The sequence below is a fragment of the Parus major genome, chromosome 19 (genome assembly GCF_001522545.3).
Source record: "Parus major isolate Abel chromosome 19, Parus_major1.1, whole genome shotgun sequence".
Taxonomy (NCBI): domain Eukaryota; kingdom Metazoa; phylum Chordata; class Aves; order Passeriformes; family Paridae; genus Parus; species Parus major.
This window is the reverse complement of record NC_031787.1, coordinates 3,570,381-3,594,742: the sequence shown is the minus strand read 5'-3', so window position 1 is coordinate 3,594,742 and position 24,362 is coordinate 3,570,381. Positions and strand designations below refer to the sequence as shown.

The 24,362-nt window shown below is 44.0% G+C and overlaps 1 protein-coding gene across 8 annotated transcripts in view; it reads right to left on the bottom strand.

Annotated features, from left to right (window-relative positions):
* The window catches only part of CUX1 (cut like homeobox 1), a 259,909-nt gene that overhangs the window by 31,782 nt on the left and 203,765 nt on the right, over nt 1–24,362 (bottom strand). For 7 of the 8 annotated variants that reach the window (XM_019008608.2, XM_033518977.1, XM_033518976.1 and 4 more), the window contains 3 exons: nt 13,026–13,328; nt 8,537–8,725; nt 3,586–3,850 (listed from right to left, as the gene is read on the bottom strand). The exons of the other annotated variant lie outside the window; for it this stretch is intronic. In XM_019008608.2, coding sequence (XP_018864153.1) covers nt 3,586–3,850; nt 8,537–8,725; nt 13,026–13,328 — 757 coding nt within the window. The remainder of the gene's footprint in view (nt 1–3,585; nt 3,851–8,536; nt 8,726–13,025; nt 13,329–24,362) is intronic. 8 annotated transcript variants of the gene reach the window in all.

Here is a 24,362-nt window from a genome sequence, read left to right as displayed (position 1 = left end):
GGGCCTGCAAACCACATGTGAAACGCTGTCCCAGCACTGATGGCTGTAAGGATTTTCTATTTTTCCTTAACTGTGCTATGGAAGACAGCACACAATGGAAAAACATTCGGCTAAATGGAGAACACCACCTGAATACTGCTTTTGAAGCTAATGATCTTATTGACTTACTTGAAATGCAACAGAGTATTTCAGCAGTACTCGCTGACTCCACACTTTTGAAGGATTTAGGGGGTCTCTAATTTTCCCTAGGAGAATATTATTCACCTAACAGAAGCCCACAGGTGCTAACATTAATTTTCTATTACCATTAACTGCATGCATCCTGCAACATCGATTATCAGGCTCTATTTATGCCTAAAATCTCCCTTCATGGACATTGATCCAGAATCATGGTGCTTCTGTAACATTGCCCAGCTCAGGAGAGGAGGCTGGTAAGAGCTGTGTGCCTGTATGGCATTTAAAACAGCTCAGCTCCAGCAGGTACTGAACCTTGCTGAGAATCTGACCACAGCTCTACAAACATCAAACCCATGTCTGTGGAAATCCCTGGAATTCACACCCAATATATTGCTTCTGGAATCTGGTCTGACTTCTGATTAACACAGTAATTAAATTCTTATGTTAAAGAAGAACTGATGACAGCAGCTAGAGGATTCCAGAGAGCATTCCTCCACACACCCTGTTGGCTTTCACCACTGGAACTCAAAACATCAGGGATCTCCTGGGTGTTTGCTGCAGCTCCCTGGACAAGCCTTCAAGCAACATCCAAACCAGAACACTACAGAGTTCACTGAAAAATACATCCAGAATTTAGGGTCAAAGAATGCTGGATTACAATTCCAGAAAGTCTGGTTTTCGTTCCTGATGCCTCTGTAGTATCATCTCTGTGGCCTCACTGAATTTGTGTGTCAGTTTCCACAGCTGAAGTGGGATAGAAATTCCTCCCTCCTGCTTTATTTTTGTACCATTCTTAAGACATCAAAGCCTCAAACTCTGATGTGTCTTGTATGTGCTTCACAAGTATAAAGCAAGGGATATTTATTGTATATTCTGAGAGCTCTGTGACTGGTATGAATGCAAAGCCATAGACTTGGAGAAGTTTGCAGACATGTTGAAATCCTTTATACCCATTTATATTCTGAAGTGAATTATTTCTTTGCCTGCTGAGGATATTTTTTTCAGCGTTTCTTTTTGCTGCAGGAAATAAATGCTAATGCTGACTTTCCATCTGGTGGATATGAAGGTAGATCCTACTGTAGCAACCACCTTTGGAAAGTGAGATTTGGGCTGAATCTGAAAGGAAAAGCATCACTGCAACAGGATTCCCAAGAGACAGCAAGACAGACATTATCCAAATCTGTGCCCTCCCTCACCTAAAGCTACAGAAAAATTAGTATTAGATCACAAGCAGATGTTCTGAGATGTGGAACTGCTTCTGTATGAAAAACTTTTCAGTTTGTAAAAAAAGTGGCCGAGGGAGAGTATAAAAGAGATTAATAAAGTCAAGTGTGGCCTAGAGAAGAGTGAAAGACCACCCATTTCTGATAACATATGAGCTGCAGAACTGTCAGACCCTGCTCCCCTCACAGAACATGGAACCTGTCCCCCTTCTGCAACACCCTACACATGATTTAAGATAAATTCATGCATGACAGCTAAGAAAGTAATTGTCAAGGGGAACAAAAAATAGATTTGTGTTTCGATTTTTCAGTGCTCAGAGCACACAGGGCTCCAAGCAGGCTTGAAACAGCTCTGGAAAGCCCTGGAGTCTCAGCATCACATCTGGGAGCAGGCCCAGATCACTCCATGCTCAGCCTTGTGCTGCCCCCAGCCCCCAGTTTGCAGGGTTTGATTTTGTGTCCAGCTGTCAGCACCTCCTCCCCGGGAAGGTGGGGCTGAAGGCAGCGATCACCGCGGGCTGGCGGCGCCGCACGCCCAGGCAGGGATCTCGTGATAATGAGGGAGGTGACACCTGCCACCAGCGCTCCCGCGCTCGTCTGCCCAAGTGAGAACAGCACATTTTGCTGTCAGGCCGAAGGGAACATATTTTCATAGGCATCCCTCCAACTTGTGTATAATTGCCTGCAAGTGGGAATTGGAAGAGGCCCTGCGTTTGGAGAACTCTGAGCGGTGAAAAGAGGCTGCATCTGTACTGAATTCAAGGCAGTGAAATTCAGTGTAAATATGATTACTCCATTTTTAAAAATTTTGTATTGTTTACTATAAACATTATTTAACTATTGTGTGCAATGTTTCTGAGATAGCTCATTAAACTCTGCTGCTTTTGCTTCAGCAACTTCCCCAGTAAAAGCTGAGAAGGGCCAAAGTGAAAAACTACCCTTTAAATGTTAGCAGTTTTTAAAAACAAACAAGTTTAGCAATCTGGACTAATTAGGAACATTACTGGCTCCGAGTGAAGGAGCAGAATAGTATTAAATCTGGTAGCTTAACTGTACCTGTTCAATATTCATTAGCACAAATTTCTTGGAGAAAAGTCTGCTGCATTAATTAGGACTTCCAATCCCAAGCATAGTTGATAATATGTTTATTCAAATCCTTATAATTTTTATGTGCTGTTCCACCTTGTCTCCTTTTATCGCTGCCTCTAGGCCAAAACCTACTTCAGGGGTTCAAATATGGAGAAGGTTCCTCCTCAAACAAGAAAGGAACTGAACAGACCAACATTTTATTTCAGTGGGACTTGATGATTTAATCATAACAATGACATAAATCACAGAATTTTGGAATGGTTTGGGTTGGAAGGGACCTAAAATCTCACCTTGTTCCACCCCCTGCCATGGCAGGGACACCTTCCACTGTCCCAGGCTGCTCCAAGCCCTGTCCAGCCTGGCCTTGGACACTTCCAGGGATCCAGGGGCAGCCACAGCTTCTGTGGGCACCCTGTGCCAGGGCCTGCCCACCCTTAGAGGGAACAATTCCTTCCCAATATCCCATCCATCCCTGCCCTCTGGCTGTTTAAAGCCATTCCCCCTTGTCCTGGCACTCCAGGACCTTGTAAGAAGTCCCTCTCTGTGGCCACATCTGACTTCAGGGTTATTGGTTCCCTGTCCTTCAGGACTCCATGAAGCTTCCCAGAAACACAGCACAAGCACTGTGCCTATTTTCAGAGCTCGGTGACTCAAGGCCTAAAAGAAAATCCTCTTTTTCTTCTGATGCAGGAAAATGACACAATGCAAACAGGGCAGTTCTGATCCAATAAAGGACATTTCTAAATACCCCCACCCAGTGACCCAGGGAGAACACCCACCACATGCCTGACACGTGTCTGTGTGAGTCAGACAGAGCAGCCTGGCCTACTGCAGTGGGTTTATAAATATTCATCAGTGGACATCCCTACATCCACACCCACCCCAAAAGCCAGACTTTCTGTTTAAAAGCACTACTCCCATCAATATGTGAGCATTGCTGCTCCTCAGGGATGACTTAAAACCAGTGTGGAGCATTTAGCACCGTGTTAGTGAGAACCTCCCTGCCGTCAAAGCTGCTTGTTTGGCACAACCACCCTCCACAGCACCTGCCAAAGCCAAGCCAGCACATCCCTCAGGAGCAGGGGAGCTCACACACCTGTAATTGTGGAACCAGTTGATCACGGTGCTGGTTTTCAAGTTGAGCTGCGTGGCGAGTTCCTCAATGGTTTTTGGTGATGGGTATGGCTTTTGCTGGTAGGCTCTTTTGAGAGCTTCTTTCTCCTCTGGTGCCAGCACCACCCGGGGCTTCTTGAGCTGGTGCTGGGGCTGGGGGCTGGCACCCTGGCTGTAGTCGATGCCAGCGGACGAGGACTCACAGGACTGGCTGTCGCTGACGGAGCTGTGCCGCCGTTTCATGTAGGCTGAAAGAGAAGCACGTTGGGTCAGCCCTGGCTGAATACAAATGCAGAATCAATGGATGCACGAGCTGAGGGATGATAAACACGGGGACAGCAGGTGGAGGATGCAGGGATGGGCTGCCAGAAGGGGATGGGAAGGATGGGGCGCCACCAAAGACCAAACACGGGGAGGATGCAAGAGAAGAAAAGAGGAAAAATCAGCTGGAAACCTGCCAGAGTTTTCTGTCTTTACAATGAACGTGGGACACCAATGACAGGGTTCAGTTCACATGACTCATTGCAGATTCACTCCTTCAAGAGGAGTGAACTCCCACATAAGGCCCTGACTGGGACAGTTGTGCTTCATTTTGACTGAAAGGGGTTTCGTGGTTAAAACACTTCAGGTGTACACAGAGCTCTCTCTGCCACTAAGGAAAATACAACTGTGGAAGTGGAGCTGCAGCATTCCCAGCCTTCCCAAGCCATCTCCAACACACGATGGCGCCTGGAGCCCAGAGATTCCAGGGATGGGCTGAACAACTCAGGCGTTTGCTGCCTTTCCCTACAGCTCTCTGCTGTGGCAGTGACAGGTTATGAAAGAAAACCAGCCCCCAGCACACTCCTCCCCTACGAAAAGCTCCTTCCAAAACACAGACACTTTTAAAAAAGCTCTCCCTGCACTGATGGGCTCGGTGAGGCTGATGGCAGGAGCCTGTGATCCTGCCACTGACCCTCCTCCCTGACCAGGAGTGAATTATCCTGGCAAATTCCACAAGGAAGGAGTCCCAGCAAAGGCTGTCACTGACTTGATTGATTTACACTGGGCATGGAGAGGTGGGATTTACTGCACCTGGCAGTACCATGCACAAGCATTACTAATGAGGGGGTTGAAAACAGTAACTATAGATGAATCTTGTCAATAAAATATTTAATTGCCTGTTAAATACCTTCTAGATATTTAAGAGTTTACATATTCAAGAGCTACAATTTGATAACCTCAGGTATTAAGTTCCAGATTACACCAGCCTGACATCAGTCCAGGAGGCATTAAATCTCCAGGAGCCAGGAGCTCTGGTTGGAACCAGGGACACTGTGGGGCCAGTCACACTGGGCAGCAACCAAATTCTTCAAAAATTCAATTTTTCTCTCCCCACAGCTTTGCCTTCAGGCTGAGGCTGCACAATGAATAAAAATGCAGTGCAATCAAATAAAACTGCAGTGTTCAAACCCCAGCCAACGTCTCCTGGCAGGGCTCCCTCCAGGACTGGCTGGGTTTTCTGGCTCCAGTGGGTTCCAGCACCCTGCCCTCTCCATTGTGCCTCCAGTGGGACCTTTGGCATTGTGGCTTTACTATCATGGAAGTGAATTCTGAACACACTCTGTAACCTTTGGGGGTATCTGCATGGCCCACATTTTGTTTTTCCTGAATATGACAGATTACCTGTGGATTGCCTACTGTGTAAGATCACTGATATGGAACACAACGTGAGTTGCTCGTGATCCATCACTCTGACGTGATACAATCCTGCACACATTTGAAATAACCATAAAAAAAGGTTTGATTTTTTTTTTAAAATCTCCATTAAAAATCCACCTATCTAAGTTGTTCCAACCAGATGTAAAACTGCAAAAAAATCTGCATTATTTCAAGGTGACCCATTGGCCTTATTTTTGCAGCCTTCAAGGAACTGTTACAACCCTTAACTATGGAATTAATCATTCCAACGAGATAATCTCATATTTCTATAAGGTGTTTAATCTCCAAACTCCTTCCTGGCTGTTATTTCCAACTTGCATTGACATGCAAACTACAGCCAAGGCTCCCTTGTCTCCTTGCACAGCAGAACCAAGAGGCTGGAGGACAACATCCATCACCTCAGCAATGGGCAGCAGCTCCAGGGAGGCCACGAGACAAAACAGAACCTGGCATGGGAGATGTGAAAGGTGCTCAGACCACCTCTAACTGGAGTTTCTGGAATTTGGTCAGATGACTGAGTCAGCAGGAGACACACAGGGACCAGGATGGGCTGGATCTCCCTCTGTCTGCTCTCCAAAGGATGGGATTTCTGGTAGGGCAGAGCTCCTGTCTTAAACAGCAAAGGACAATCTGGAGCTGTGAGAGCTTGGAAAAAATGTCATTCCTTTCTCTGTTCCTGTAACCTCACACTGGGATCACAAAAGGTGCACTGGCTGAGCTGGGTTGCTCTCATGTCAATGGAACAAATTTTATATAAGCACATATTTAATTAAAATACAAATAAAGAAGAGGATTTCCCACTGTTCTGTCAGAGCAATTGTTTTCTGGAGGACAATCTATTATCAGGACATATTTCCACTGGGCCAAAGGCAGAACTAGGACTCAGAATGACATTTTAAAAAGCTTTTCCATTTTAATTTTTCTTTTTAAACATATATTCTGTGTGCAGGCAACATAAGGAGATCATTCAGCACATCTGCAGTGACAGCAAGGCTCAAACTGGAATCCAAGTTGCAAATACACTTTATTTTTGGAGAAGCTTGATTTTTGTCTGTGACCAGTCTCCACTTCTCAGGAGACATATGAAAAAAAAAGGAAAGCCAGCTGTACTTTGGGCAAAGGTCTGAGTCTGAGGCTGAGTTACACCTTTCCCCCCCAGCATCCACGTGTCCCTCTGGGAAGAGTCCCCAGCATGTGCCCAACTATGGGTGCCACAGACACCACTGCACAGCTGCCCACTGAGATAAAACAGAGCCCCTTTTAATATAATTTTTATCTTATGTAGTATTGAACAAGATTATTAAAAAGTGAAATAATGGGGAAATAAAGGGAATTCAATTTTCTTCTGACAGCAGTGCTGTTCTGTGAGGAGTGTGATGCTCCAGCAGCCCAACATCCCAGAGGTTATGAGAGGAATGAACTCTTCCAAGGCTGGAAGTGTGTGCAAAATGTCTCAGCCTGGTGAGCAGGAACCCCCAGCTCCCTCCAAAGAGGTTGGTTAATGTACATTGCAAATTCTCAGAACCTCTTAAAAGGGACATTTATAGCACAAACTTCAGACTGGCAGAACAGAAAAAAAAAAAAAAAAAGAGATATGCAGCTCACCTTTATCATAATTATTAATTTACTCTCTTAATAAAACGTGGCAGAGAAATAATTGATAATAATGTTTCACTGGAAGCAGACCCAGTCACATTGTTCTTTAACTGACATTAGCTGAAGGGAAAGTTAAATTCTTAATGTGGCTCTGAAGCAATTTAAAAGGTTAAATCACAGGATCCTTACCTGCATGAAAGGATTTTGCAGAAAATACAGGGTTGAATTCACTTTAGACTGCTCTGCTCTGAGGACAGCACTTGCACAGTTCAGGAGCTCAGTGCAGAGTCTCAATGATTTATGGCCTTATCTCTATTCAGATGCCATCTACAGACCATATGTATCGCTCACTATTTGATAAGAATCCAGTTTAGAAAATAGTTTTGAAAGGATATTGTCAGTACTACTTTTAAATTATTTTTATTTTATTTTGCTGCATTATGGGCAATATTCTCTGTGAGGCTATAAAAATCCAGCTAGTTGACAATTTTATTCCTGCCATGTTTCTAATACAGCAAAACCCCTCATGATTCCCTTTGGTTTACAGTTGTAAGTGGGAAACCCAAGTGGATTTTACTCCCCATGGAAGATCATGCACAATTTGTGCTAAGATACTGCACTGCTTTATATTACACTGGTTACTGTGACAAGGGTTTGAATTTCTTCTTAAAAACCTGCAAGACTATAATTTTCCCAGAAGCTCCCTCACTGCAATTTTAAATATAATCACCAAGTTCTTGATCAAATGTGTAAATGCTTTCAGAACATCAGTCAACAGCAGAGCTTTCAGTGTACACGATTAATGATGTCTGTGCTAATATTATTAAGGGGTAGCTCCAGAGATGTATATATCATTAATTAGTTAACTGCTGATAATGGCAGCCCACGAGTCTCTCTTGTAAAATCACACAAACATACTAAAAACAGGGCTCTGAATAACCACTGGGTTTTAGTGATGAATTTAAAAGGGAAAGAGCTGGGTAAATTTGCAGGATGTACTCCCTACTAAGATACCCAGTAACAACTCAGACCACTCACAAGTGACCCTGTTTTATGTGAGCAAAACACACAAATTTCAGTGTATTAACACAATCACCTTCCCCTTCCCTATAAAGGCTACAAATATCATTATTCTGCAATAGCCTTTTATAAAGGCTGCATTTTTCTCTCCTCCCAGCAACCATCAGTGCAGGACTGGCAAGGAACTTTCCCAGGAATCAATGCACAGTTCTTCCAGCCCAACATCTGTGCCCAGCTGCAGCACTATTAACTAATAACCCAAAGCCAGCTCCAAAACTCACATTTCTCATTTGGTAAGGCAAGTTATCAGTGATACACCAGGGCCTCAGTAATTATTCTATAGGAGAAAACAGCAATGATTCCCAAGCAGCTGGTGAATATTTAGGATTTGGGGTTGGCTTTTTGTTGTGTGTTTTTTTTTTTCTTTTTATTTTGAGACGTATCTGCTAGAGCAAGCATCAAATAAAAGCCCCAAAAAAACCTGCTGTGAAATCCTTTTGCATAACCCTCATAACACTGGATCAATGCTGCCTCTCCACTATTTCTGGAGGGTTATAAAAGCCAGGCTGATCCTGGGGAGAGGGGAAGGCGTGAGTCAGCACTCTGCTCCCGGTTACCTTTTTTCTCCATGCGCTTCATGTCCATCAGCTTCTCCACGTTGTTGGGATCGTTGAGCCACAGCTGCATGCGGACAAAGGGTTCCCTTCCCTTCAGACTCAGCTTGTGCCAGGGCTTGGGGCGAGCCAGCAGGTCAGAGACAGAGCCTTGTGTCAGCCCTAGGATTGTCTCCCCGAACAAACGCTGACCTAATGCGAAATTGAGAAGCGCATGAATTGGCTGAGCCGAGACATGGAAAAGAACACGAGATCATTCCTCAATTACTCTCACTTCAGAATGCTCCAAAACCCAGAAGAAACATTTAGGAGAATAAATGCTCTGCCCCCCACTAGAAGGGTAAATATTGAGCTTTACTTTAATCCTCAGGATCTGCCTGGGATAAAGGGAGGAGTTTGACACGTTTGGGGAGCGGGACCTTACAGTGAAACAGTGTGCAAAAATAAAATTAGGAGAGGAAAAATAAACTGAACTTCTAGCTAAGCAGGCAACCAGTGAGAGCAGTGAGGCTACTTAGCTCTTATGCAGGAGGGCAGTGCCACAGCTTTGTTCCAACAGGGCAATCCAAACATTTCCAGCAATCAGTGAACCAAGAGCAACACAAGCTCCCCCTTCAGCAATGGCAATATAAATGTCCTCACAGAAACATGTATGGAATTTCTGTGCTGTACTATCTGTGGGGATCTAACTGTGCCTTACCCACTAGAGATAATCAGAATTTGCAATACAATTTTTGTTTTACAATCTCTACGGTATTTCTAGTTAAGAATACTTAAATTTTAGTTCTCTTACAAAATGCTGTCATCTGGCAGGGTAAAATCTGCAAATGCTTTACAGTGTACAGTGTTTGTATGTGCAATGCTGACAATGATTTTATATGGGAAAAATCTAACTTATCAAGGACTGGGGAAAACGCCTGTGCAGCTCAAACCCAACCACACAGCTGGTTTTCTAACCCCCTTCACCTCAGTGTTCCTCCTCAGCTGAACTGCCTCAATACCAACTTCTGCTACAGGAGAGAGCCTGGAGTCATCTGAGTCATCAGGATTTAAGATACAAGTGCTGCTGTCATGGGATTTCAAGGTAACCCAAAGATATTTCCACAGCCCCCAAATTTGGGCCTCAGGGTCTTGTGTCTGATCTGCAGCTTTGGAGTGCCCTCACTAACACACAACAGAATATTCTCCCTTCACATCCCAGCACTTGGAGCCAGTGGTAACCAACAGATCCCTAAGGGACAATGGGGATGAGTGGTGGCTTCTGACCCCACAGCTCTGCAGGACAAGCCTAAAAAAAGCACCAGCAGCTTTTGCCTTCACAGCCTTCCCTGCTCCTGACACAGACAGCTCATGGCAAATATCTGCTCTGCAGACCCATCCCCTGTGCTTAATTCCAAGATTCCCCTCCTCCATCTCTTTAAAAACATCCCAAGACTTTTGCCCTGATGGGTTGTTTTTGGTTTTTTTTTGCCTGTATGGGAAGAGGAGGGAATATGGGACCAGTCAGAAGCTGCAGAACATCTCACTCAGATGTGTGGGGCAGGTGGGGCTGCAAAGCTTTCAGAGGAAGCAGCTGAGATCATGGGAAGCAGAGAGAGGAAAGGAGAATAGGGCTTAACATGACACTCTGCTAATAAGCTCTAAAACTAACCCTGAAAACAGTTCTTACAGACTGAACAGAAACCTACATTCAAAATACACTCCAATCCCTGAGTAACAAGACTTTCCACTACCCTCAATATCAGGAAAATCAGACAAAAGAGGTAATTCAGGGGCAATTTTATCAATTCTATCTTCATGTTTTTATCACATGTATTGCTGGGGTAACCTGCTCCCTGTTTGTATTTAAAAACATCAGCAAGGCCTCATCCATTTCCCTGTAAACCTGCCAGCTACTAACAAGATAACACAGTTACTTTAAAAATCTGTTATTGTGTTGCCACATGAACAGGAATATGGGCACAGATTTGCAAAAGGGTTGGGAATGAGCCGTGCTGGCAGTGCTGCTGAAGGAAACGAACTTCAAACTACGGCCTAAAAATTAAAAATTCAAACGTGGAAGGAGGTAACATCATGTTCTCTAGGTGTTAAGAACAAAGCTAAAGATGTTTGTGATGTCTATTTTATGTCAGGATATGGCAGGACAGGAGAAAACACCTGAAAGACTCCCAAGCTAAGGGGGAAGGTGTCAGAAATCATCCTTGGGGGTAGCAGGTGTATCACGCTCCATCTTCATCAGAGCACTATTAATAACAGGAATATTTTTAAGCACAGGTTTCCTAAAACTCCTCCCCATCCTTCATGCCTGTTCCCACTGATTTGGATCCTAATGGACAAAACTGTGGTGGTTTCATGGGTAGTCTTGACCTTTCCTACAAAATGCCCCAAACAGCTGAGTGCATCTGCTTCCCTCTGTGAGCTCTGTGTAGCCCAGCAGGGAAGCACTGAGGACACTCTGACTTTTGGGGCTCAGAACATCAGCAGCACCTCAGTGTGAACACTGCCAGCATCGTGTGCTGAAGCCACAGAACCTTCAGGGAATGGTTTGGGTTGGAAGGGACCTTAAAGATCACCCAGTCCCAACTCCTAATGAAAAGAACACCTTCCACTCTCCCAGATTGCTCCAAGCCCTGTCCAACCTGGCCTAGGACTCTTCCAGGGATCCAGGGGCAGCCTGTGCTGGGACCTCCCCACCCTCACAGGGAACAATTCCTTCCTAACATCCCATATGAACCTACTCTGTTTCACTTTGAAGCCATTCCCCTGACTGGTGATGGGAGGAGAGACCAACCCAGCTGAGTCTAAATTGTTCTGTACACCTGTGGTCCTCACTGGCTGGTGACACTGGGACACCTCAGCCACCACCAGTTGCCTATGACAGGTTCACAAGGCCCAGGGGCCTAAACCAGAGAAACCTGTGCACCAGAAAACCTGGTGCACTAGCACACTGAGGGCACAAAAGGAGACATTGAAACTGGTTCCACACCTAATGCAGAGTTTGGGGCACCTTTCCTGGCTCTTCTGCTGCTTTTTAGGCTTGTCAGCCACACTGTAGGAAAACAAAAATCATGGGAAATAAAAAAGACTAAGTAAAAATGGCATCAAAGCAAATGTAAACAAAAATACTTTTTTTTTTTTTTTTTCCAAACGTCTCTGGAATACCAGAGCAGGTACAGCACTCAATAGCATTTTGCCCCAAAACCAGGAGCTTGGATCTGCAAACCCTTACCATGGTTTGGGGCTTTATCTCTACTGAACAAACAACCACCATCTGCCCAAGACAAATGCACGGGCAAGGAATTCTGCTGGGCTCACTGGAACTCAATCTCATTCAGGGTATGTCAGTGATCAGGGTCATTTCATTTCCCCCAAATTATGTTAGATGAGAACTTAGGACCTCCCCCATCCCAGTATTTTTCCCCCTTAAAAAAAAATATTTTAAGACAAAAACACATTATTCTGTGTCTAGATGAAAAAAGGCTTCCTCACATATTAAAATAGAGGAGTTTTTACTTTTACAGTCATCATTGTCAGATGATAGGGCTAAAATTGTTCTCACATAAGTAACATCATCAGTCTAAATCTAAACTTTTGGTCCTATTTGTAGTGAAGGAACAGAAACTGGCACTTCTGGAGAGCACCAGACATTCCCCTGGATGCCTAATGCCTAATGCAGGAAGGATGAATCCCTTGCTAAGACCCAGAAGCAGGAGCAGGTAACACTGGGACAGCCTTACTGCCCTCCTGCCAGAGCCCTCAAAGGATCCCAGAAACATTTCCCAAAGCCTTGTGAGGGAGGTAAGAGTTAAAGACATGAAGAACCAGTGATTTAGAGGCATAGTGACAGAATTAATGTGGACTTCCCATACTCACATCAGGTTACTCCCTGTGACTATTCCAAACAGTCATGACACTGAATTCAACAGCCAAAAACCCATCTGTAGGCAAAAGCAGCCTCAGCTTTTGCACATCTCTGAGCAGAATAACTGAGTGGCCCTGTGCACTTATCTCAGGCTCATCTAAATCTCAGCTGAGTCTGGATTTTCCCTCCCAGCTCTGCAGGGACACTGTGCTCCTCCTTGTGGTGCTCCTCCCTCTCCAACCACGCTGGGCTCCTCTACTTCACCCAAAATGGGCCTGGAATTTGCAAGTGTGGGGGGAAAGAGCTTTTCCCCAAGGGGAGACCTCACTGGCTCTGGGGTTCTGGGGGTCCTGACAGCCTGCTGCACTCGGTTTTGTGAGGTGGGAGCAGTGCCTGGCTGCTGAGCCAGGAGCAGAGCTTAGGAAGAGCGAGGGTGTGATGACATTTCAAGTAGAGTGTGACAATATGGAAGGAGTTTTCTACCAGTTTAAAAAAATTAGGTATCTTTTTAGCAAATTAAAGCTCAGAGCAGAATGAAACCCAGGCATCCTCACACCCATCTACTGTAGCTAACAATACATGAACACTTAGACATGATTTTGATCAAGAAATGAGAATAAAGTGATTTACCAAGATTGTTGTCCGTGAGCACTTCCTTGACCCTCTTGGTGATGCCATAGGTGTCCAGCTCAGGGGACATGGCCACCAGTTCTTGGATGCTGAGTGCTGAGTGGCCAGAGAGCGGCAGAGGGGTCGTGGATTGGGATTCAGATGCAGGTGGCTCACTGGATTCCTGGGATTTGCCATCCTTACTCGTCTCGATGGGGGGACAGGGCTGCTGTACCAACTCAGTCAGGCTTTTCACTGATTCACTGGAACTCATGGGAGACTCAGGAGCAGGACTGCAACTGGCAGAAGTCTTTGGAGTACTTTCTGTAATTAAAAAAAAAAAAAGAGAAAAAAGTCCCCACTTTAGCATAATTGTAATGTTTTGATTGCAGGATATTTAACTTTTCTCCTCATTTATATTCTACCTACTTAAAGAAATGCCTAAGTATGCAAAATGCTACTTGCTATGACTTGGGTACTAAAAAGCCTCTTTTTCAAAACAAGAATTATTTTCTAATTTTATCTTGAGTCATCTCTGATTTTTTACAAAGACAAGATGTACAAATACAAATAAAAATCAGGAAAAACTGAAGTGCAATAGTCTGTAAGTTTGCACACAATTTCCTTGGTCAGGAAATCTCAGTTTTGCTTGCCACAACATTTTTAAATAAGTATGGTTTAAAAGCTACCATTCTAGACTGGTTTAAACCTCCTTCTGTGACTTGTAAGAACTATTTTGTTCTGTCAATGAGGGATTTTCTACAACTCATACAACTCTCTATCTCGAGAGTGTTATTGATTTCATTTTGTTTCTTATCACACACATCACAATTTTTGCAATTCTCTTTGTCCAGAAATAACAAGATTAAAATACAGTTTGTAATTATGTTGTATTAATTAAAGTGTTTGAGAATCCAACAGAAAGATAGTGAGTGGATCAGGAGACACCCAAATCTGTTATTGTGACACTTGGTTTAAAAGAAAGCTTTCCCAATCTGTTAATTTGCCAACAACAATAGGTTCTGTACAAAATGTTGTTTTCCCCCCAATAAATTTATCTCTCACAGAACGTACTGACTGAGTTTATTCAGAGATTCCAGACATCTGAGGGTACAGCCTGAACCTTTTTTAAAGCAACATGGTTTACAAGAATAATTCAGGAGATAAGAAGCACAGGAGATTTCTCCATCCAGAGTTTTTCCCATTTCTGTGGGGCTGTTTCCTGCTCCTTGCTGTCTCCCACCCATTACTTGCCAGGGTTAATGACATGGATTCCAGCCTCATCTGTAGCTTTGGCTCCAGCTGTCTGGAGGAAGCTGACAGAGCTCTCAGCTGCACAAAGAGGAGGCCAGACCCATCCAAACCCAGTCCCTCCAACAGAGCCCAGAGTTTTCTGAGCCCTGCAGTGCCACCACAGAGGATTCTCAGGTCCCATCAGGCAGTGGCTGCCAGCAAACCTCACTGGTTTTGGAGTTTGTTACCCAGAATATTGTCAGATCGTTCCAGAGCATGCAGCCTGTGTAGTGTGGAAACACATCCCAAATATTGAAGGAAAGTATTACCACAGGAAAAGTCAGGCCCAAATAGAGCAGATAATGGTGTCTGTTGTTCAGGGTCCTGGGAGCTTTCCCATGCTGCATTCAAGAGCTCCCCTGACACTCACTTGAAGTTGCTCTCTCAAACCTAAAAATCTGACTTTTTCCCTTAGTGCTTTACATGAGATGCAGAAGAGGAAGACAGAAAGGAGAGTGAGGTGCATGTAAATCTTTAAGGTAAAGGGGATCCTACAAATGCTATTTCTTTTCTCTGCTCACCCTGGGTCGTCATACAACCGAACAGAAACCCTAGGAAATGTTATTTCTGTACCAGGAGCAGCAAAGGAATCGTACTGTAAATTTGCCCTGATTCACCCAAGCGAGGGACCAATTTGGCAGATCATCCATCTTGCTCACTGTACACTGTCAGGGATGGCATGAATTCCCTACATGATAAACAGATTTCTTCTCAGGTCTGTGTCCTTTAACCCACAGCAAGGTCAAAATTATGGCTGCCTAGCTAATAAACTGCAAGGCACTCGTTCAACTTCCCTCTAATTTTGTCCCTTGTGCCAGCTTATACAAATCTTACTGAATAACTAGAGCAGCTGCAGATTTCCTATACAATTCCTCATCCGTGCACACTGAGCACAGGGAAAAAAAAAAAAAAAAAAAGACAAAATAATATAAAAAAAACCCCACCAAAAACCAAACCCAACCCAACCACACAGGACTAAACAAAAGCATTTCCTAATGCCTCCTTCTCCCTCTCCTTTCCCTGCCCAGCCTAATTATGAACACAACAAAGGTAATCTGTGTTATCATCTATCACTGAGATGCTCTCTGTTGCTCACATATTAGCTTATTTATTTTTTATATCACTTACCAAGAGCTTACTTGAATTTCATTTTTAAGACCAATCTGCTGCTCATTTACTCCAAAAGGTGGGATTATCTGAATCTAATTTTGGAAGGCAGTACAGATGACAAACTGCTTTTTTTCCCCACCAAAAGGCAAGTGTACAGTGATTACAGGCGAGGCATTATGTACACGTACTACAAATAACTCAAAATATGTTCCCCATTCATTTTTAGCATTTTTCCCTTCTGGAAAAACATTTTCAAGATCACATAAATATTTGAGGAAAAGATCCATTATTTGGGAAAGTAAATTCAATAATCAAATAATGCAAACATTTCCCGTTAATCTACTTAAAAAATTAAATAGACATTTAGAGTACAAGTGACTGCTAACAGAACAAAGGGGAAAATTGACTGTATTCACTATTCCAGATTTAACTGTCAATCCACAGCCATTTCACATGTTTTATGAAATAATTTGTCTGTATTCATTTCTCTCAAGTTCCTCACAAGACAAAGACACAAATTCAGGATATCTGAAAAATATACATTTAAGATTTCCAAAGCAGCAATTGAACATTTCCAATGAAAACAATACATTGAAAGCTTATTTCTTTAAGCTTTTTTAACCCCAGACTGCTCTGAAGAAGAACACTAACTTAAGAGCAATCCAGTTTTTTAAAAGTAATATTCACTGGATGTTTTCACATTTGTGTTTAAGGAGAAAGGGACAATTTTGACAACATAAACATAAAACTGCATTACAGAACAACCTGCAAACTCCATGGCCAGCATTTATTGATGAAATTACTTCAATAAATTCCAGGTAAACTTTGCTCTACCAAAAGGGTTTGCTTTCCAACAGTCTGCATCCAATTTAAGATGTGAAGTAAAAGCTCCAAAGCTTCAAAAATGAGGCGCAGGAAGAGATCAAGAGCATCACCAGTGACAAGGTCATTGCAGAACCTGGGAAATCTTTAAGTTTCAGGTAGCCAAAGACATCAGTAGTGTCCTAAGCTTTTCAGAGGCAGGGATTTTGTCCCCAAAAATGACTTTATGGGAAGATGGTGACCATTAGGCCATGCATGTGATGAAGACACAGATTAACACATCAGTTTTAAATAATAAAAAAACCCCATGTAACTTCTACACAATTACAGGTTGGTGCTGACAAATGCTATTAAAGGTGCAGAGACAGCATAAATGCACTCAAATCATCCAAACTTTTGAAGATGTAAGTAAAACTGAGTCATGAAAGGGCAAAGGTTCTTCCAGCACTTTTTACATTATTAATTCAAAATATAGGCTGGCATATAGGGAAGTTAAGCCCTTCCAAGTGATTTTAAGGAGCACATTCAAATATGCAGCATGGAAAATAATAATCAAAAATTCAAATCAAGTAGTAAAAGTGATGTCTGTAGAAATGGGCCAGCAAACTGGAATGTTTGGCAAGTGGAACTGGGCCCCATTCATGGCCAAGACATGAAGAGAACCAAACAGCAACCCAGGCTGTTTCACAGCTATAACAGCTCAGAGAGCGATGCCCCCACCTGCACTGAAGGGCAGCTTCCAGGTTTTGGAGGTAAATGTGTCTCCAGAAACACAAATACACCTGATTCAGTCTGCCAGCACAAACATCCCTGCTTGGGATATCCTGGAAGAGAACATGGCAGGAAATTCTTCCCTTCTGTCTTTTCCTATAATGTTAGAGAGGGGTACACAGTCTAAAATGAAGGTGTATAAATGAGTGGAAACGAAGTCAACTTTACACAAATACCTCCTGCTTTCTTTTAAAATACTGTTTTCTCAATATAAAATTGCTGCTTGAATGATCATTTAACTGCAATAAAACCCCAAACCATCACCACAGCCTGCCCTTTCCCTTCCCACCCTTTAGTAGGTATCTGGTAAGGAACTAAACCAACTTTGCAAGCAATTCAGCACATAGGTGTGGGGTCTGAGTATTTTACAAACCTGGTTGAGAACCATAACAAACTAACTCTGCCTTTATTACTCAAACACAGAAAATCTTTTGTGGTCTTGCATTCCTTGGCACAAATGCTGCTCTGGTCCCATCCATCCTCTACACCTTCCCCATAGCATCTGCCATGACAGGAAGCCTGAAATCAGAGTTCTTCTCTCAGTTCATTGGTTACAGGTGGTTTTCCTGAACTCCAGATTTTCTTATTCTTCTCCATGACTTCCCACTCCATGTTGGCTTCAGGTCCCCAGTACTGGATGCTGATACCTCAGTTGCTTGACTATTCCACTGATAGCTGGCAAATCACCTGAAAACACTTCCCCCAACACAGTCTCAGCCTGACACCTCCCTCTGCAAGGTCTGCTGTGTCCTGTGGCAGAGTCCCTGCAGTGTGTAAGGAACCCCAGGCTGTGCAGGGCTCCTCTCCTGAGCATCAGCAGCTCTGCAGGAGCCCAGCAGTCAGGGACATTCAGAACTGCAGGGCACTGCTCAAGAGGGACCATTTCTGTGATGTTCAGGAACTCTTCCCAAGTCCACAGGGTGAATCCAACAGGCCCCTCCGTGCCAAAGCATAGCTCAGATCCACAGCACTCTTCACCTGGAGGCTCCTTCTGAAGCTCAGGACATCTCAGATGCAAAGACCTGCAGGTGCCACCTGCTCCAAGCTCCCCAGCAGATCTGAGACATCTACAGGACCTGACACCAGTGCAGGATTGTATCCTCTCCAAGGAGGCATTCAGATGACAGAGCAGTGTTGAGACACAGATCAGGTTTCACCAGTCCCAGAGGTGAAATCTGCCAGCACAGACAGGTTCCTCCACTGCAACTTCTCCTATGCATTTTGAGAGCTGCAGGTTTGCTGCTTTTGCTCAGACCCTGCCTCACCCCTGCCAGCAAACTGACTTTACAGCCACTTTTAAATCCAAGCTTCAGAGATTAGAACAAGAGCATCTGGATCTGGGAGCACAAACCAAAAGCCCACTCTCAGTCTCTCCTCCCAGCATACCATCCATCCTTAGACACACCTGCTACTCCTGGAGCTGCTGGGACAGTTCCCTGTCCAACCCTTGCTGCTAACACAAGTTTAGCAGCAACAGGACTAATGGGGAACGAGGTACAGACATGGTGAAGCTGAGGAAGACCATGCAAAACACAGAAGGTATTCAGGGGCCTCTAAAAGGATTACGAAAAATATTATATTCTAAAGACAGCAGGCAGACAACAGCTGCCTTAAGTTTCAGAGTGAAGTGGATTGAAAAAATGGATCCACTATAATTTTCAGAGACAAATCTCTGTAGTTTATCTGATCCACTATTTAAATTTCAATACACAGTCCTCTATCTGCAGTAATAATAACCTAAATTCCATTTAGTGTTCATTTGAGCAGTCAGGATAAAGTCATTTCTTATTATCTCCCCACTGTGTAAAAAACAGCTTGAAGGTAGGAAGTCAGCAAGCATTTTCACCAAAAAGTAATTATTGTAAGTGACATTTTTACTGCTGGCATGCCATAAGGCGAACTGCGCATTTGGAAGGACAAGTTGCTAAAACAAAATGACAGGGTACTCTGTGACATTCCGACGAGAACCCAAACATGATTTCACTGGCGTTTGCTTTGATGCACCACTTTTCCCACTGTCCAAAGCTTGGGCTGCAGCTTTGTGCCAAACTGGTCCAAGTTGCTTCCCGAGGAGCCGGGGGAAGGGGCACATCCCGCGGGAGCCGGGAGCATCCCGGGCTCTGCTCGCTCCCAAATCAGCACATCAGTGGGCGAGATGAAAGCAGACAAATGTGGACAGGAGATTTCTCAGCAACCTCTTAAAAGAGCATTTGCTACTTCAGGGCTGCATTTACCTCCTCATGTAGATGAGTTAATGGACAACAACAGGCCTGGCAGGTTGCCTGAGATCAAAGTGTCTCACACTGGGACTGGATTAGTTTCTGTTTCCCTGATGATGAGGCTGCCCATTCTATCCAATTTGTAGACCAAAACCTGGTGAATGCTGCCCTGAGAATCAGGGCCTGATCACACACAGCAGATCAATATCCCCAGGACAACCCTGGTATTCAGTTTCCCAGGGTGTGAAAATTTCAGGGAGAAACTGCTTCCCTCCAACCTTCTATTTGATTTTACCTTTAACTATGGCTGCATTTGCAGGGCTTTATCAGAGAACCACGGAACAATTTGGGTTGGGAACCCAACCTTAATTCTCCTCTGGTTCCACCCCCTGCCATGCCAGGGACACCTTCCACAATCCCAGGGTGCTCCAAGCCCCGTCCAACCTGGCCTTGGACACATCCAAGGATGAGAAGAAATTAGCATTCTAAAGTTCATCTTTTAAAGCACCATAATAGCAACTCTCCTCACTAACAGTGGGTGCAGCACAAGCCTGAACTACGTAATAAAGCTGAGCAGCACTTGTGGGAGAGCCCTGCAACACATCCCTCTTCTCACTAATTAAAGAAAATACGCGTGAAAGCGCCTTCTCCCAGGTAGTGCTTTTGGTGAATTTACTCTGAGTGAGTGAACCTTGCCTAGTCACAATTTGCAAATTAATGTGGCTCATGAAAATACGATCCTCCCTACAGTTATAAACTCCCCCAGTTCTATGTAGGGAGAGCACAAAGCTCCCTGCAGTTTGCATCTATAATGACGTCAAATTCGTAGGTACGCGCGCTTAGAGTTGTGAGCGCTCGCTGGAGTTGCCACCGCTCCGACTGTGGAGAATTTGTTTGTTTGTTTGCTTCCTAAATGTTGTAACTTTGGGGAAAATGTTATTTTGGGCCTTGGCTCAGAGGGAAATTTTATGTGGATGGGGGGAGGGATGAAAGGAAAAACCCCTTTAGGAAAGCGTGCAGATGTATGTGTGTCTGCACGGAAAGGGAAGGAAGCAGCTTTGGTTAACTCTGCAATTACTGGGGAAATATAAATGTAAAGGTTCCCACTCTGCATATATGTTAAAACTTAATAATCAGGGCAGATGTTAGAATTACCTGAAAAAACCTGCTTTTGAGTACTGCTGAAGGATTACACTGCAATGCTGCAATTCAAGCTGCATTTTCAATAACTGTTTTAGCTTTGTTCCTCTACTTAAAAAATGTGTTTTCAGCTCTGGAAAGCAGAAGGAACTGGAGAAACCAAATGAAGTTGAGAAAAGAGCACGGAAGATGGGAGCTGGTGATAGACTCATGAGGAGAGATTTATAGCTGGATGTTTAAAAGTACTTGGAGAAGTCAGGCAACCAATTCTCCCTTCAAGAAACCCGCAGCCACAAACGCCTCCAGGTTTTAGAAATCCCATTGTTGTGCCCAAAGCTACACCAAAACCTATTTAAAAGCTACATAAAGTGAAACCATCAGACTTCCAGCGAGTTAGGAGGACTGGGGAGTACAGATGGCTCCCAAGGATGTCTGGAATCTTGTGCAGGAAGATACAACTGGAGTCAATCAGTTCAGGTGAAATTTGTCCTGAGATCTGACTTTGGAGCAGACACACCAAGCCCTGACACAACCACACCCCAGGAGAAAACCCTCAGAGGAGAAAAATTAAAGGACATTTTTGCATTAGCCTGGAGGGAAGATGAAGCCTCTGTAACCCTAAGCACTACTTTACAATAAAACACAAGGAAGCTTAGGAATTTTTTAGCTGGATTTAGACACAGTCAAAAACATCAGAGCAATGCCCAGATCAGGCCAACAGCCCCAAATCATCCTATGATTCTATGATTCCTGAGCCAAAAGTGGGATCTTGGCATTAATTATAATTTTTTTGGTTTTACAGATCACCCTTAACCAATAAAAAATCCCTTTCCAAAAATACACCGTATTTCAAATTAGGTGATTAATGGCAGAATCATGGCTGCTTTAAAAGACATTGCTCTACTCTGCCAACATTTACTTAATATTCAGATTTTTTCTGTGTTTCCATAACTTAGCTAGAAATCAATATTTAGAAATAACTGCTGGAAAATATTTTCAATAACCTTATTATTAAACCAGCTTGTGTGCAGACGCTTTATTAAGGATTTTCTGAATGCTAAAACAAATATGTCATGGAAGCAATCAATCAAGATGCCACAACCCCACAGTGTTATATTTTTAGTATAATCAAGACAAATGCGTGCACAATTCCTTTTGGAAAACAGAGTGAGAGCCTCCACGAGGAGGTTCTGCTGCAGTTTGTGGTGTCTTTGTTGACTTGCTGACCTTGTGAATTGACGTGTTAAACCAACTTGCTTGGACGTGGCACCAATTTTATGACTGTTTGTTGTCCTCCTGTGTCAGGAGTGTGAAGGTATTTCCACACCCTCCTTTGAGAGTGGAAGGTGGTGTGTGCTCAGAGCAGAGGCTGCAGCAGGATGCATATGTGCAGTGTGCACTGCATTTACAGAGATCTCCCCCACTAAACAATGTGGACATCCCCTCGCCACGGGCAATGTCCATATGGGATGGATCCCAGGCTAATGACCACCCTCCTTCCTTCCTCCCAACAGAGAAGTCCCATCTCCCACCCTCACCATGGAGAAACAGAGTGACCCTGAGCATTGCTGCACTAAAAACCCTCCTTTTTTGGAGGAGTGCTGGGGAAAGTGCTGAAACAAAATGACATTTACATTGTACGCAACAATATTATAAAAGCTATTAAGGTACATTATTTTACACATCCTCATAATCTCTCCATACTGCTTTACTTAATTTGTGATAAAATTGTTGAGAAAGGGTACTTAATGTAGGACAGTCAGTAAAAGTAATTTATCATCTTCCCGCTTCGGTGCTCACGTTATCAGCGAACTCATTTTCTGCATTCATCATGCAATCAGCCTATTATTTGCATATTAATCAGGCAGTGGACCATGAAAGAGCCGCATCCCAGCCAAATGCTGCACTATCTCAGGAGGAACACTCAGTAATTATCATACATCAGTGTTATGATGTGGTAATTGATTATAACATCTTTCTGTTGCCCCTGGGGAGTCCCACTGCTAACCCAGCTTCAGGCATTCTGTGCAGATTTTTCTCTGAAAATTAGAGAAACCATTGCTGTCCTTTTATTAATGTTTTTACCTTTACAATAGACAGCTCTCTGAGCATTTCCAAGGTACTTTTGCCTTTTTCTTTTTTTTTCTTTTTTTTTTTTATAAAACCTTCATTAGGGAAAACACCTGTCTTGGATCAAAAAAAGTAAAAAAACCAAAAAACCCAAGCGATCATCCAAATCAGACCCCCCTAGAAAACCCAGTTGGGCTCGTTCATGTTCGTCCTCTCTCTTTCAAGGTCTGGTGGCTTTTTAGGTGCTGGTGTCGCTTATATAATGCCCTTCCCCATCAAACACAACAAAATGTTGCAACTTCAATAGACAGTAATTGCAAAGTTCGCATAAAGGCAGTTAAGTTGCTTTATTTAGGTGCCAAATGAGAGGCTAATTTTGGTCCTCTCGTAAAGGACAAATGAAACATCTGCCAGTTCAAACTTGCACTATTTTTAGGACCCAAGTTCCAGAGGGGTAAGCCAGAGAAACAAACACTAACCACAGCTGTGGTTACGCTGTGGTCAATCTCACACCTCCTTCGTGTAGGAACCCATCCCAGGATCCCTTGGAAAGCAGCAGGAAAAAAGGGAGATGGCTCTGGAGATGAGACCAGAAGGGATCACCTCACAGAAAACAGAGGAGAAGGCTTTTCCAAGGGCATGGAGGGACAGAACAATGGGGCTTCCCACTGCCAGAGGGCAGGGAGAGATGGGATATTGGGGAGGAATTGTTCCCTGTGAAGGTGAGGCCCTGGCACAGGGTGCCCAGAGCAGCTGTGGCTGCCCCATCCCTGGAAATGTTCCAGGCCAGGTTGGACGGGGCTTGGAGCAGCAATCCGGGATAGTGGAAGGTGTCCCTGTCCATGGCAGGGGTGGGAATGGATGAGCTTTAAGATCTCTCTCAACCCAAATCATTCCGTAATTCTGTGACAAGCTGCCATCAGCAATATCTTTGACAAGTATAAATACTGAACATGTACTATCAGGCCTATTTTACATTTCTTGTTGTAATTGTATTTTCTCCTTTCATTGGCTTTTTAATTGGCTATCTTTCTCTTTTCACTTTTATTTAAATTTGATCTCAAATCCACTTAGCTTTATTTTCAATGCAAGTTGCATTTTTCTCCAGATTTAAAATACTCAGTGGATTCTTTCATTTGCTGTTTCTCTGGAAGGTTGTTGGCAAGTCAAAAACCCTCCAACACACATCAAATGAGGTGAGACAAATTCTAAGTTCCTCTCACAGAAGACATTCTCTCTTAGAAGACATTAATTTCCTGGTAATATTCTGTTTTTTCATCTAGGGAATGATTTGCTATCAAGCAATATGTAACTCTATAATCAGAACAGGCTGTTTATTTCCCTGTTTCAGAGGTGCTGGGTGAAGAGGATTTCCATCCCCATTATAAAATGGAAATGACAACCCACACATTTGGTGCTCACACACCTTTTTCTCAGTATTTTTGGAGGAAACTAGCCCATTATCAGTTCTTCAAATTGAAAGCAAGGTAATTTTCATCCAGTGGAGGAGCATTTGGTAATCTGCTGAGCAGCAGGCCCAAGGAGGGCTGAGGGTACCGGGGCCACCTCCAGCCCTCCGGTGGCAACGGGGCTGGACCTGCAGCCCCCTCCTTTTCCCACCAGCAGCCAAAAGACCAACGTGAGCTTCTGCCAGCTGCCAGAGTCTTCTATCCCCAACAGAAAATCATCTGCTCCCTTTGAGAAGTGCCTTTCCAAGCTCTTGTGCAGCTGCCAGCCCACAGGGGACAGAGCCCGGCGGCCGCCCCGGCTCCTGACCCTGCCCGCGGCCCCGCGCTGGAGCTCCTCAGCCACGGCCTCGCTCGTGTGTCTGCGCTGCTCCAGCTCGACTGGAATTCGCCTTTCCAATCTATCAGCTCGTCGTTTTCCTCCCAGCCCCTCGTTTTCCTCCCAGCCCCTCGTTTTCCACCCAACC